At 37.2% G+C, this 14,619-nt stretch overlaps 1 protein-coding gene and 1 long non-coding RNA gene across 3 annotated transcripts in view; one reads left to right on the forward strand and one right to left on the reverse strand.

Annotated features, from left to right (window-relative positions):
• Nucleotides 1-14,619, reverse strand: part of LOC306986488 — a 72,919-nt gene that overhangs the window by 50,796 nt on the left and 7,504 nt on the right. Inside the window, exon 3 of the long non-coding RNA XR_013794983.1 lies at nt 10,288-10,492. This is a non-coding gene — a long non-coding RNA (uncharacterized lncRNA). The remainder of the gene's footprint in view (nt 1-10,287; nt 10,493-14,619) is intronic.
• Nucleotides 10,304-14,619, forward strand: part of LOC306986486 (glutamate receptor ionotropic, kainate 5) — a 40,252-nt gene continuing 35,936 nt past the window's right edge. The window contains exons 1-3 of one of the 2 annotated variants that reach the window (XM_079589782.1): nt 10,304-10,472; nt 11,538-11,702; nt 13,293-13,390. In XM_079589782.1, the coding sequence (XP_079445908.1) occupies nt 10,349-10,472; nt 11,538-11,702; nt 13,293-13,390 (387 nt within the window). In that variant the 5' untranslated portion in view covers nt 10,304-10,348. The remainder of the gene's footprint in view (nt 10,473-11,537; nt 11,703-13,292; nt 13,391-14,619) is intronic. The other variant, XM_079589781.1, reaches the window with a different exon arrangement.

Consider the following 14,619-nt stretch of genomic DNA (forward strand, 5'->3'; position numbering starts at 1 on the left):
GAATATTAGAATGAACTAAAATAGTATGAATTGAAACCCCTCTTACTGAAACAATTTATTTTCCTTGATGTCAGGAAATGCTCTGAATGTAACAGTAGCATATCAAAGTTATTGGTCAATCGATGGAGATTTTCAAGCATGAAGATTTCCTTCACTTCCACAGGCAGATGCAACGGTATTACTCAACCAAAGTACAGTACCAGGATGAAGGTAGTAGAAGTGTTCAAATTATTGAACCATTGCTTTAACAAAAATGATAAAAGTTTTAGGTAGATTTCACAGAGCATGCAATGAAACCACCTCTTGGAAATGTATTTATTTATTTCCCCTAGCTAGTAATCAGGCTTAATGTCGCCACCTCGGCTTTATGTTTTGTAATCTGGCTTTAGGTTTGGAATCCGGCTTTGTTACCTGGGACCCGCTGATACACGTATAATCCACAATCATGTCGCTTATCTACTGTAGGCGTCGTAATCTTGAATCCTACACCTGAAGTCTTGGCAGTGTGACTGCTAAGAGTTAGTGCTTGTGTATCGTGCTATCATTACCATCTGCTTCTATCGACTTCAGGAAGATGAGCCATCACACAAGATCGGCCATGTGGTGTGGCTGTAAGCCATACTTTAAAGAGTTGATATGGAGGGGGTGTTTATAACACATCCTGCTGCAACATAAAACCCATTGATTGATTTCCCACCAACACACACAACAATTTAAGTAAACAAAAATCTCCAGATCTGATAAATTATTGATGATTATTATTATTATTATTTATTAAAGGGATAGTTTACCCAAAAATGAAATTCTGTCGTCATTTACACTAAGTGTTGTGGACCCCATTGACTTTCATTGTATGGACAAAAACCTTTTGTGTCCTACAGAAGAAAATATGACATGGGTGTGAGTAAACAAAATACTATTTTTTTTTTTTTTTTTGCTGAACTATACTATATGTAATGTAGATATTATATGTGATTATTTTACCACCCTACCCCCCACCCCGCAGTATCTGTGCGTTTCTTTCTAAAACAAAGCATGTGGCTGGCAACACCAATGCCATGGGTTCAATTCCCAGGGAACTGATAAAATGCATGGTTTGAGTGCAGTGTAAGTCGATTTGGATAAAAGTGTCTGCCAAATTCATGAATGTAATTACATTTTATCTGTTTTCTCTGCCGATTAATGTACTGTATCACTCTGTTAATGGTCATATATTTGCCTAACTTCAGGTTCAACAACATTAATTGCAAGCAGAGTCGATTACAGTTGTAAAAATTGCCTGTTTCAATAACGGGAAGAGAAAGGGAAACAATCTTTATCTATTTTGTATTTTACGGATGACTTGTGCACCAAAGCTTGACTTTAAAGGACATTTGTGTTTCATAATTGCAGCAACAATGATTAAATGCGCAGCTGGCATTTTGCAGCAATATTTGACTGTTTTGGCAAATTGAATCCTCACAGGAACCAAAGGCAGGACATTATTGCTAGGTGGGAGGTTGAACGCTTTTCTTTCTTGTCTCCTCTGCTAAATTTAGTCTCATCAGCATCCTCATGACTTTGCTCAAATGAGGGAGGCTGCTCATTTAAAAACTTGAAACGGGGGCTCCCACTACGAATTTTTAATCATCCATCCACCTTAGGGATTATTAATTGTTTGGGTGGAGAATCTCGCTGGAGGAGCACTTTCTAGAAATAAAGGAGCAAAATAACAAGTTGGACATGGTTTAATGCTATCCATAAATGCTTATAGCACTATCAGAGATGAGCTACATTGTCTAATCATGTCATCATTTATGATAGTGGGGTTGAAACATCCCATTATTTTCCTGAGGGAAAGTTAATTAAAAGAAAAGGATGTCCTTGGCACCCCGGTGGTTGTCGTTCCCAGAACCACTAATTGCCTCTGAATGTAAATATTTAATGTTGAGCAGCTCATAAAATGGTAGGACAACAACAATGTTGAACACAGCATCATGGCCTCAAGTGCTTCATGATGTCTGTTCTTTGTCTCCACAAATCCTTGAATACTCTTGTTCAGAAATGTTCCTCTTGCCCTCCTCACCCTATTCTCCCGCATTTTCTGTACATTTCTTTACATCACAATGCACTGGGTCAGCTGGATAATCAGAGCACTCTGAGCTTTTTGGAGGGAGGGACTTTGTAGAAATCAGCATGTTTCAGGCAGACTGGGAATAGAGGAGCTGCAACAATGTACAGTATGTGAAAAAAAGTTGGGTTTTTTTACACATTAAAGTATGTTAACCTATTCTATTAACTTTTAAAATAGCATAATTTGACTTCTGATTTTGAGATTCACTTATGAGGTTTGGGGACGTGAAAAACAATACTAAATAATGGTGGAAATTATGTAAGAAATTTACTTGGGCTTCATGATTTTATGGAAATGTTTATAGGTGATTTATGTGTTTTGAGAGAACAGTTTCATTTTAGATCACATTGGTTGTGTCTCTTGATTGGAAAAAGTCATTTTATAGGTAGTGGTTTCAATAGAAACATGGCAGAGATTATCTAACTGTGCATGTATAAATGGGTGAAATTGTAATGCTTATTATGACGGCTATAGTTCAACATGAATTGAATTTAAGAAGCACAATTTACAATACTAGATTTTATTCTGGATTTATGAAATATGTTAATTGAAGCACAATTTTGACAAACAGACACATATAGATTTCAATCTAGTAGAAACTGTAGGTGCTGTACTTGAATGTAAGAAATTTGAATGCTCACCAAGGCTGCCTTTATTTGATTAAAAATAAAAAAGTGATATTGTGAAATATCATTAAAATGTAAAATTACTGTTTATTTAAATATATATTTTAAAATTTAATTTATTCTGGTATGGCAAAGCTGAATATTCAGCATCATTACTCCAGTCTTCAGTCACATGATACTTCAGAAATGATTATAATATGCTGATTTGATGCTCAAGAAACATTTATTAGTATTATCAATTTTGAAAACATTTGAAAACATTATTTTTTTCAGGATTCTTTGATGAATAGAAAATGAAAAAGAACAGCATTTATTTGAAATAGGATAATTTGTAACATTATAATGTACTGTCACTTTTTATCAATTTAATGCAAAGTATTCATTTCTTTAATTTCTTTCCAATAAAAAAATCTTACTGAACCCAAACTTTTAAACGGTATAATGTTACAAAAGCTTTCCATTTCAGATAATTGCTGCACACAAATATTTGCTACATTGATATAATAATAATAAACTTTCTTGAGCAGCAAATCAGCATATTAGAATTATTTCTGAAGGATCATGTGACACTGAAGACTGGAGTAATGCTAAAAATTCAGCTTTGCATCACATAAATAAATTCAATTTCTTTATAATATTCAAATAGGAAACAGTTGTTTTAAAGGTGCCATGTGTAAAAATTGAGGTAAAAATATCCAAAAAAATGTGCTACACGCATCAAAAGAATGAGAAGAAATAAGGGCAATGATGTCATTAAAAAAATGTCAAGTTATAGTGCTGCAGAGATATCAACCTTAATTAGCATTAGCATTACTAGCCACGGCCCGACAGGTGTCGTAATACCAGTTTCGGCCATGGGAGGCGGTATGCGGGCAACATAACCACCAGCCAACCTGCAATACACGACACGAATAACTCGCACGGCTTGTGGGCGTTCTTGAACCTGATGTCAATCGTGTGGAAAGTACCATAGACAGTAGGAAAGTACAGCCCACTACTTCATTTCAATTCAGGGAAGAGAGCGGAAGGATGGCTGAAGCCTTTGGCAAGAGACCCCTACAACCACCGCGCTCTGAAGCACAGATCAGATCAGATAAGAAAAGGACCGCTCGTCACGGTCCGGGCTCGAAAGCGCGGGGGACGGTGAGCGAACTGCAGCGCATAGCCCTGTTTTACAACGTTCAGCACCCATTCTGACACGCCCGGGATCGCTCCCCATGCTTTCGCACGCATAGCTAGGGGCAGAATGGTCTCCGTGTTCTGACCGCCGCACTGCGCGGGTTCGAGAAACTGAAACGGAGGTATCAGCGCGGCGCGCGCGCCCTCGTTGTCTGAATATTGCTGCTCTCTGATGACAGCAGCCGCTGTTTCACATTCAATGACTCGGTCGCTAAGGACGGAGAACAATTTGTGGCGTGAACAGGTCATTTGTAGCCTACTGTATCTTTCAACAGTGTTCGTGTTTTTTTTACTATAGTAGAGATGATCGGTTCACGTGCGCTGTCTGATGTTTACTGCATCACTCGACATGGAGAGGTTGGGTAAAGTAATAATTACAAGAGCTTCACGGTTATCAGATACAAGCATTCAACGGCCCTAATATATATATATAAATATAGGTTATTTGTGTTTGCGCACGTGATATCAGGAAGCAATGTAATAACGTTACCTGTAATACACACATGATAGCGATGCGCAAATCGAGTGTGTGTGTGTCACAAATCATTATTGTTTCTTCAACTTATTAAAATATCTTACTTTACTGCAACTGTCTGTTTCTGCTTCTTTATCATATTTATAGTGTGTGATTTATAAAATACCATATCCTACATCACATATTTTGATATGTGAGGTATACTGCCCCCATCTGGTATGGAATGTGGAGTATGACTTGATTTTTTTTGCCAGACAATTACACATGGCACCTTTAAATCGTAATAATATTTCACAATATTACTGTTTTTTATTTATTAATTAATTCAAACAAATGCAGCCTTGGTGAGCATAAGAGACTCCTTTTAAAAACATGAAATAATCTTACCTTTCTCAGACTTTGGAACGGCAGTGTATTTTACGAATATGGCCGCCAAGTGAACTGACTTGTTTTAAAGGGACTTTGATTGCACATTATATTATTTTGAACATTCTTATGCACAATAATAAACAGTCATCAGCGTTTTATCGTATTTAAATGACTCATTGCTTTATTTTCACCTCTGTTCCTTCCTCTATTCTGTAGGTTATATATTTATCTAGGATAAATTGAGTTGAAAATGCCAGTGCTTGCTTGCACCTTATTATTTTATGGGTTTGCTGTTGAAGATGCATGTAGTTTTGAAAGGCCATTACATTTTTTTAATTTGTCAGAGCTTTTCCGCAGTAGGCAGGGCACAGTTTGGATGCAGTTTAGAAGCCAATCTGCTTCACGTCTTGCTTCTAGTTAAAAGGCCAGATCTCATCTGTAGAATTAAGATAATACAAGATAAAAACGGCCAGTCTCTGCAACAGAGGACAGTTAGTTAGCTGCATGTGCCCTGTGTTTATTTTTAGCCTCTCTCATAATAGGAAAAGCATCTGGAGGGGGTTTGTTTGCAGGAAAGTGCATGGCACGGGTAGCCTTGGGCCGACAATTTGTGAAGGTGACAAGGAAAAGCTCTGGAGAGAAACAGTGGTTGAGAGTGAAGTAGTACGGTGAAGTCACTATCGTTTTGAGTTGGGACAGATGATGCCTCCTTTCACAACCAGAGATGATGGTCACGAGCACAAGCCTGAGGCACTGACTAAAGACGCACAGTCTGTCTGCACAGACTGAAACATGAGCAGGGTCTAAATCTACCTGTTGAGGTCAATGACAAACTTATTCCTATTTGTTTCGTGATGTCTCATCAGATGCTCTATTTATTTAATTTTCACTGAAATCTTTGCATGAAGACCAAATCAGCATATTGTATTTAAAAAAAAAATGGATCATGATTTCCACAAAAATATCAAGCTGTACAATTGTTTTTAAATATTGATAACAATAAGAATTCAGATGTAAACTGATGTTAACAAATACATTTGATTTTAATAATGTACTAGTAAATGTTGACATTAACATTAACTAATGGGCGTATTTTACTCACGCTCATTTAAAGTGAAAGCACACTTTTGATCGACAAATCAAATATGATTTCACACAAAAAGTGCCCAAAATGCACAGAATAAGCATGTCTAGTGTGTTTGAACAAGAACTGGAGTAGGCTATGTCAGAAAAGAAAATGAAGACTCAAAAATATTTATAGAAAATGTATCCATTTCAATTTGGGTGAAAGTATGGTGTATTATAAAAAATAAAAAAAACTTAATAAACTAGCCAGAAAATATGATAAGCTTTCTTTTAGCTTATGTAATACACACAGACAGGTGTTTTTAATGTATTTTCTTATGTTTGCCGTCTTGTAAACATATCGAAGTACAGTATGACTAACATGACAAGATCAGATCTGTTTTCATTGCAATTGTATCAACCATTTACATGCAATTGTACACCTCCCCATTTTAAACTTCAAGACAATCAAGTTTATTAATGACCAACTTCTAAAAACAAATGTATAGTTGTCGTTGTAAATAAATGCTCGCTTATATGTAGCCTTGGAGCCGCTGCTGTGATGCTCTACACGCTTTCAGTGTGAATACTTGCGCGAGTCTGCAGCTGCAGTGACGATGTAGTTACGTTACATTTCAGTCTGTTCCTCACGCAGAGCTTCATATGGCTTCAGAAGACTTGGCATAAAGTGCACAAGTTGTATGGACTGCTTTAATAGTCCATCCTTTTTGAAGCTTGAAAGCCTCAGACTTTTTTTTTACATCACCCCTTTCGTTCTACACCCCATCCACGCTCTGTCCAGATGACGCAGAGTTTCTCTTTTTCTGTCACGCGTCCAAACATCCCAAGCTGTTCATCCCAGTTACCCCTTCATCCTGATAGTGCTTTAATGTTCATTCTGCTGCCGTGTAATGCACTGTTATACACACACACCTCACCCATCACAAAAACAGAGCAAAATATATCCCCTGTCTGTGGCTAAATGAGAGGATTATCCCTTCATTATAGTATCTGAGGCAGCAGAGATGCCATGCTACAGCTGCCTCTGAGGCAAACAAACCTTTTTATTTGCCTCAACCTCACAGGATGAGCCGCACTAATGTCCCAAACACAGAGACGCATTACAGTCAGAGTGACAAGCATATTAGGAACACTGTTTTACCTTTTTTTTTTTCATCTTCTTCTTCCAACAGCCTGTGGAGAAGGATCATAGCCAGTTGGCTTAGAGTGGCTATTCCAAAGTAAATCCGAATGAAACCGCAGGACAGCGTTTGCGGTGTAATGTGAGAATTAGGATATTGGATTTGACAGCATGGGAGCAGTGTCTGGATGGAATATTTTCTGTGGTTTAGTCAAAAACTGTCTTCTTCAATACCTGACAATGTTTGTAGTTTTATTTTGTTTGAGTCCCTTGGTACTTAAGACTCCCAAAAGCCTTAGAAGCATGGTCTTGAGTGCTATCTTTGCCTTCGATCAAAAGCTCAGCAAGGTCAGAGCCTTTCATTCTTCTTAATTTTCAAAAAAGCATCTAGAGGCGGCACTAAAACGACTTTCTTTCAGGTCAATAATATAGATGTATGGAATATCTTATGCTTTATCACTGGCCTGATGCTTAGCATTTGTCGCACACATTTAAGAACGGGATTTGTTTCTAGGCATCCGCACACTGTACCAGATGGGTTACTGAAGTAAAAATGTAATTCAAATGACATGGAGATTTAATATGAGCTATAAGGTTATTAAAAAATGATAAATGCTTTAATAGCGAGCGTGTTTAATGGCAGAACTGAAGCTTATGTCAACACTACAAGCAATGCTATTGCGAGATCCACCAATCAGAGCCCCTGCTACTACCATGGAAATGTGAACGGGGCTGAGTTTTTACAGGTTAGTTAATATGGGATGTTGTAGTGTTAAAGTATGAATGACAGTAGTGGTAATATATTACACACACACACACACACACGCACGCGCACGCACACACACGCACAGGATGTTGTAGTGTTAAAGTATGAATGACAGTAGTGGTAATATATTACACACACACACACACACGCGCGCACATAACACACACGCACGCACGCACGCACACACAATTATGTAATTAAATGCCATTGTATAGTTGAAATTAGGGTTAAGTGCTTTTTAAAGTCCTGCATACACAGCTGTGTTGATATTCTGTACAACAGCTTGTGTGATAGTGCATGATTTAAGAAAAAAAGGGGAACGACTTCTGGAACCCAGGCCACTGAGATAGACCTGTAAAGGTTAACAGGTTGTGAATGCTCATGCATCAGTCTTAGGATGTGTTAAACGCATTATATATTGTTATTAGAGAGAGAAAGCAGAGGTCCATTGATTAAGCAAGCCTGCGGGTTACATTGACTGTTAAATTCAATGCTGGCGTACAGGAAAGCTAACAGTTAAATAACTGAAACAGCCAAGCTTGAATTTCTGCCCATTCAGCATGCTGTCACCTTATGTGGTGTTTACTTGTGTGTGTTAATACTTTCTTTTTCTCCCTACTCTCTCCCCTCTCACCATCTCTCTCAGTTTACTTTCATCTTTCTCTCCACGCTATTTCTGCTTTCTCTCGCATGCCATCTCATCCCAGCTGTCTTTCTTCTGTCCTCTCTTCCCTTTTTGGTTCGCTCACTTCATTTTGGTTCCATTCAGACTTCAATTTGAATGCATTCAAAGGGCCTTATTGGCAGGAAAGATAAACATTTACTTCACGGAGCTGGGGAAGGCCAATACAAATCAAGCTGTTGACAAACTCAAACACAGGCAGTCCAGGATTGACGGCGGCTTTAGGGATGAGGCTCTTGATCTTTAGCTTGACTTGTGTCTCTGTTTTGTGCGGCCTATGCACACACACACACCAGAGTCTTTTCAGCTCTATTATGCTGCATTCGTCAAGCGTTCAATCTTTCTCGCTCTCTTCTTTGTCTCCCAAAGTCATTTCTGAGTCTGTTTCTTCTGGCTGCATTCAATTCTCTCTGCTTCTCTGTATTATGTTGTGGGTTTTCTTGTGGTGAATTGTTTTATATTGCCGCATGCGGCATGTCCAGAGGTTGCGCTACAAATTATCATTATACGTCATTTTGACAGACTTGGTAGTAAAATTTCTGTCATGGTCTATTTTTGTACATTTTTGATTCCCCTGGTAATTAATTTATTGTTCCATTTGTGTACATGCCCATTTTTACACGCATGTGAATGTGTGGAAAAATGGGCATGTACACAAATGGAACAGTAAATTAATCTCTTCTGGGATTGCTTTATCTGCGAGTTGCACATGTGAAGTAACCCATCACACGTTATGCTATTCATGTTCTATAGCTGCAATAATTCAGGCTTATATCAGTCCTGTTCAGCCCTATAGTGACATGAACACATTTAATTTGAAAAGTATGTTCTTTTTTATGCTTGCATATGTCTAAACTTTCCTCCTTGCCTGAAAAGTTTTGGAAAACCACCTATAAGTTCATGTTATTGTTTAGTAAACTATATAGTCTCCCAGAATTACTATGTGAATCAATGTTTCTAGTGCAGAAACACAATAGATCAGATACCTGAATATTTTATCCGTCAAATAAATGACCATTAAAATGTTGTTTTTTGTTTGCCATTTATTAACACGACCAGTAAGTCACTGCAATTGATGCAAATATGTTTTCAGGTGCTGATTAACAGCAACATACACTTTTGCAATGGTCCTGAATATTTTATTACATCACATCATAGCCAAATCATCTTGTGTATGGCTCATATTATACCACTGGGGAAAAAAAAGCCATCTTATGCGTGTGGGTATCTTCTACCTCATTGTGTGGATGGGAATATATGACTGTGCTTGTGTGTGTGTGTGTGTGTGTGTGTGTGTGTGTGTGTGTGTGTGTGTGTGTGTGTGTGTGTGTGTGTGTGTGTTAGTGAAGCGCATTGGCGGGAAAAAAGGCATATTATGTATAAAAGTGGCATGTTTGTGCTGCTTGCGAACCAAAATGTTCAACGCTGAACCCTTTAATAGCTTAAGTGGATGATGCAACACATGGACAGAGTGGTTTGGACAACAGCGAAGTTAAACTGAATCAAGGGCTATGTTTAGAAAAGAATAATAGCATGCTGCTTACTGCACATTGTGCATTATATACTGTATCAAAATACTTTTTTCTCTCCAAAAAAAGAGAGAGTAACTTTTCAAAAACAGTACCTTGCATCATTGTTTTCACATGGCCTCATTATGTTGCATTTTTACATTTAAAAATGTTAAAATGTTGCATGTTTAAGTAAAAAATTCTAGCATCTATGCTTTTTAATCCACTTTTTGTGTAAAAATGTACACTCCACATTTTGGATAATATAGGTCATCCGAGTATTTAACGCATAAATAAAGAAATGGACATACTGTGCACAGTATACATACTACAAAAACAAAGTTTGTATGTGTAATTTTGTACCTGTCCTCTAGGTGGCGGTGCAGGCAGCCAGACGACCTTTCTCCATGAGGAGCAGTGGAAGATGCCGGCTCTGCCAGCGCTGCTGCTGTCGATTCACCTCCTCTTCCTCCTCCTGTTGTTGCTGCTGCTGACCATGGCCCCGTCCTCTCACAGTCAGGCACCCGCTCTCACAGCTGTCAGGATGGGTGAGGCCATGGACCACTTCCTGTTAGACAAGACACAAAAGTGCATCTTCACATTATCTCCCGGGTACTAGGGTGTTGGTGATTGCTTATGTTCCAAGTCAAAAGACTAGCCTGTTTTATCATGCACCAAGGCAGTAAAAATATTTAATCGTGGAGGAAATCTCCTTAAAAAGTCACATAATTGGAGGTATCATCCATGTCTGTAACACAAAGTGTGAGGAAAGGTTAGTACTTAGTGTAAGGGGTAATAGTGCTGCTGGTCTACGCTACTAACCTAGTCCAATTTCTACCCATCAAGAGTTCTAATTCTGCCTCAGTTCTTCCAGCTTTATCTACAGAGGCTTTGTGAAAAAATACAACTTTTTTTAATTGGAATGAGCAAATCGGCAGCACGGTTACGGTCTCCAGATAACCCAAATGCTTTACTTGTAATGGAGGCAGCAAGCATCAATGTGAAGCCCACATTTATAGTGATTACAAAGCTTGTTTTTGATTTAATGTTTAAATACATCTTCTGAAGTACTGACTTCCTACTAGCCTTAATCTTTTTCAACTAAATACCTGTTACACAGAAGAGAGAGTGTGAAACGATAATCTGAGATATGCTGGGATTGGTTTTCTTTGTTTGTTATTTTGGTCGATTTATAAAAAAAACTAAAATTAAACCATTAGATTAAACCACTGACTTTAGAGCAGAGTTCAGGCGAAATTGAGCAATATTATCGGATTCAAGCAGGAGCCTTTTTCAAAGTCGTTTGTACTAGGCTGTTACTTCACAGCATGTGACTGATTGCTTCAAGCATCAGCATGTTCATCTTGATTATTGCGAACAATAAAGCATCAATTAATCTCTGGAAAGCCTCCAAATGAAATGCGCTCAATAGCACAATCTAATCAGTTCACATCACAACATGCGACATTCATTGCAAACTTGTTTCTGTTCAATCTAGATGAGTAACTCCATCTTCTTGCAATAACAAATGAAACTTCAATCCTCAACATCAAAAACTCAATTAATTTCCAGAGCAGGAAACAAAACACAGGGTTTTTTTTGTCCCTCTTCAGCTGCTATATTAGATGATCAGTCAGCATGTGGACGAGGAGAGCGGTTGGCATTGGCTCTGGCCCGAGAGAACATCAACAGTGCGATGGAGGGTTCGTCACGAGCCCGCGTGGAGGTCGACATCTTTGAGCTGCAGAGAGACTCTCAATACGAGACTACAGACACAAGTGAGTCTAACTAAATGACTACAGACACACTGGTAGTCACATGAAACCTCATTCACAGTTTTACTTCTGTAATGTGAAGAATTTTGACTAAAACTTCAACATCTTGAATGAAAATTCAACAAGAACAAATTATAGGGTCGGGCATGTTTTTATTCGAATTTGATTGGATTATGAAAAATGGGCGTTTTGAATGAAAGTCACCTGAGATTATATATTTTTTATTCATTTTTATTATATTATCAGATAGACCTGCACAATTCTGGATAAATTGAAAAGAACAACAAAATTATTATTTTTTTAATGGAGATCATGTTTTCCCACTATTCAAAATACACAACTTAACAAAATAACATGTGATTTAATAGAGGTTCTGACAAAATGTTCCAATTGCTGCAGTTTATTTTTTTTAAATTACAATTAGATTTAATTGTTATAATTTTTTGTAAATCGGTCTAAATGAATGAATGATTCAATGACTCATAAAGGCTTAACTTGTTTCATTACTGGATGAATCAGTGTTTTTGAACGAATCTCTCAAATTATTGGCCGAATCATTTGTCATTTGGGAATAAGATTGCGTGGGTGTTTGAATAGAGATTGCGATCTTTCAACGATTAATCGAATAGTTCTATTATCAGAATCAAAATAACTATTGGCAAGGTTTAGTGCTGAATTACCAAGAACCGTAGTCTAATTTTATTTCTTTCTTTAATCTTTCTTCAATCTTCATTAGAAATGTATTGGATTATAAAAAGAGTTTACAGGATGCTTTTTGAATGGAAAGTTAAAGGTCAAGTTTGAGTGATTTCTTTTTTTAAAGTATTGATATATTATATTACATTATACCATTATTGTTAACCAAAAAAATTATTAACTCATGGCAAGTAGTCTACAATTTTTCTCTTTAATATTTTTGTAAGTCATTTGCTGCTGGTTAACAATATTTTCAGTGGAGTATTTTCAAGTTGATGAAAGACATGTTTATTCTCTCTTCAGAATAATGTGGGCTGCTGAATTGTGCACAATAAGACCAAGAATAAAAAGGGAAAAAAAAGGTTCACTTTAACCATTGGACTGAAATGGACTGATAACACACACTCACCGCATGTGAATATAACAGGAGGATAAAAGATTTTCATTTGTCGCAAAATGAATTACATACCCTTGTCACACATGCACAGTGCCCTGAACATTTCAATGCAACAGTTCAAAAGCAAGCAAGAAAAAAATCTTTTCATCTAAATATACACCCTGTGCTCTCTCTCTCTCCTCCTCGTTCTTCTGTAGAATTAGAGCAGCAATCTCCTGTAGGCAGAGCATAAATCTGTGTTGTGCTTATTGATGTAATTAATCAAAAAGAGCTTTGCATTGACTCCTAATTTGATATATCATCCAGGAACAGGACACAGAACTGGACGCCATCCAAGATGTTGGCTTTTTCTCTGCTCACTGCAAATGTCTGTCTCTCTCTCTCAACCCTGTCCCTCTCTCATTCAGTCACTGTCTTGCTCTATCACCCTGCTCTCTAGCTCTCTCATGGTAGCTCTATTTATCTGTCTCTTTCTAATAATATATCTTTACCCCTCCAAGTGTGTCAGATCTTGCCAAAGGGAGTGGTCTCTGTCATTGGTCCTGCCTCTAGTCCTGCTTCTGGATCCACTGTCAGTCATATATGTGGGGAAAAAGAGGTGAGAATGTAAGGAAGTGCATTTGCGTATGTGTCTGTGAGAGCATTTCCTGAGATGATAAATTTACACTGCTCCTCAGCCACAGGCCATTATTTCCTGTGTGCCTTTGCTTTGCTGCTTGAAAAGCATCTCTCCCTCTGACCTAATTTCACATATTTCTCTCTCTTCTTCCTTCCTTACGGTTAGAGAGAATGATATATCAGCCAGGATGATTAATTGGCCGATATCTGGCCGTTTTGGTGCCCACTCAGCCAATTAACAATTTAATACTGCGTAAAATGAACGTGCTTTTCATTTCAGTCATTTTGTGTACACCTAATTTACTATCATTAAATTGTATTTTATCTATACACAGTGTGGTCTGCATTTTCAATCCCAGATTTTCAATATAATTTAAACCTGGAAATTACTAAATAAAAAATAAATTAAACAAAGCTGGCTTTTTAGATAGCACTTTAAAGAAAAAGGAGACAATCATCCAATAGTTTATCTGTCGTTCTATCGCTCTGTCTGTACGGCCAATAAACACTTCAAGGCTTTAAAACATTTTTAACTGTCAAGATAAAAAAAAATAAAAAAAATAAAGTTAATTTTGCAATTCAACATTCTGTCTGCTACCTCAATTTAAATGTTGGAACTGAATTGGAATTTACAAGGCATTCTCAGTTCAATTCTGAATAGCGTACAACTATATTCTCATTGCTGCAAGTGAAATGCCATAGAAATAATCATTTGTGAGTTTACTTTTTTTATTTTTATATAAAATTATTACTTTCAAAAAGACATTTCATTGTGAAAATGTAAATCTTTGGTAGTATATATACACATCTCACCATTATCGTTCAAAAGTTTGGGGTCTGTACATTTTTTGAATGTTTTTGAAAGCTGTCTCTTGCTCAACAAAGCTGCATTAATCTGATCAAAAATATGACCATTTAATTTAATTTAATGCAAAGTACAATTTTCAGCAGTCATTACTACCTTCAGAAATCGTTCTAATATGCTTATTCGGTGCGCAAGATTCATGTGATATTATTATTCCTTAATTTCTTTGATGAATAGAAAGTTCTGCACATTTTATATGTCTCTCTTATCTGACATTCTCAGTTTATGCTACATTCACGGCATGTCGTAATTACCATAATTAAAAACCTGTGACGTGACTTTCTACTCGGAGCTGCCCGTACTCAGAATTATGCGTTTCTATAGCAACACTACCAACAGCAGAA

Source organism: Phoxinus phoxinus (assembly GCF_949152265.1).
Source record: "Phoxinus phoxinus genome assembly, chromosome: 19".
NCBI lineage: Eukaryota > Metazoa > Chordata > Actinopteri > Cypriniformes > Leuciscidae > Phoxinus > Phoxinus phoxinus.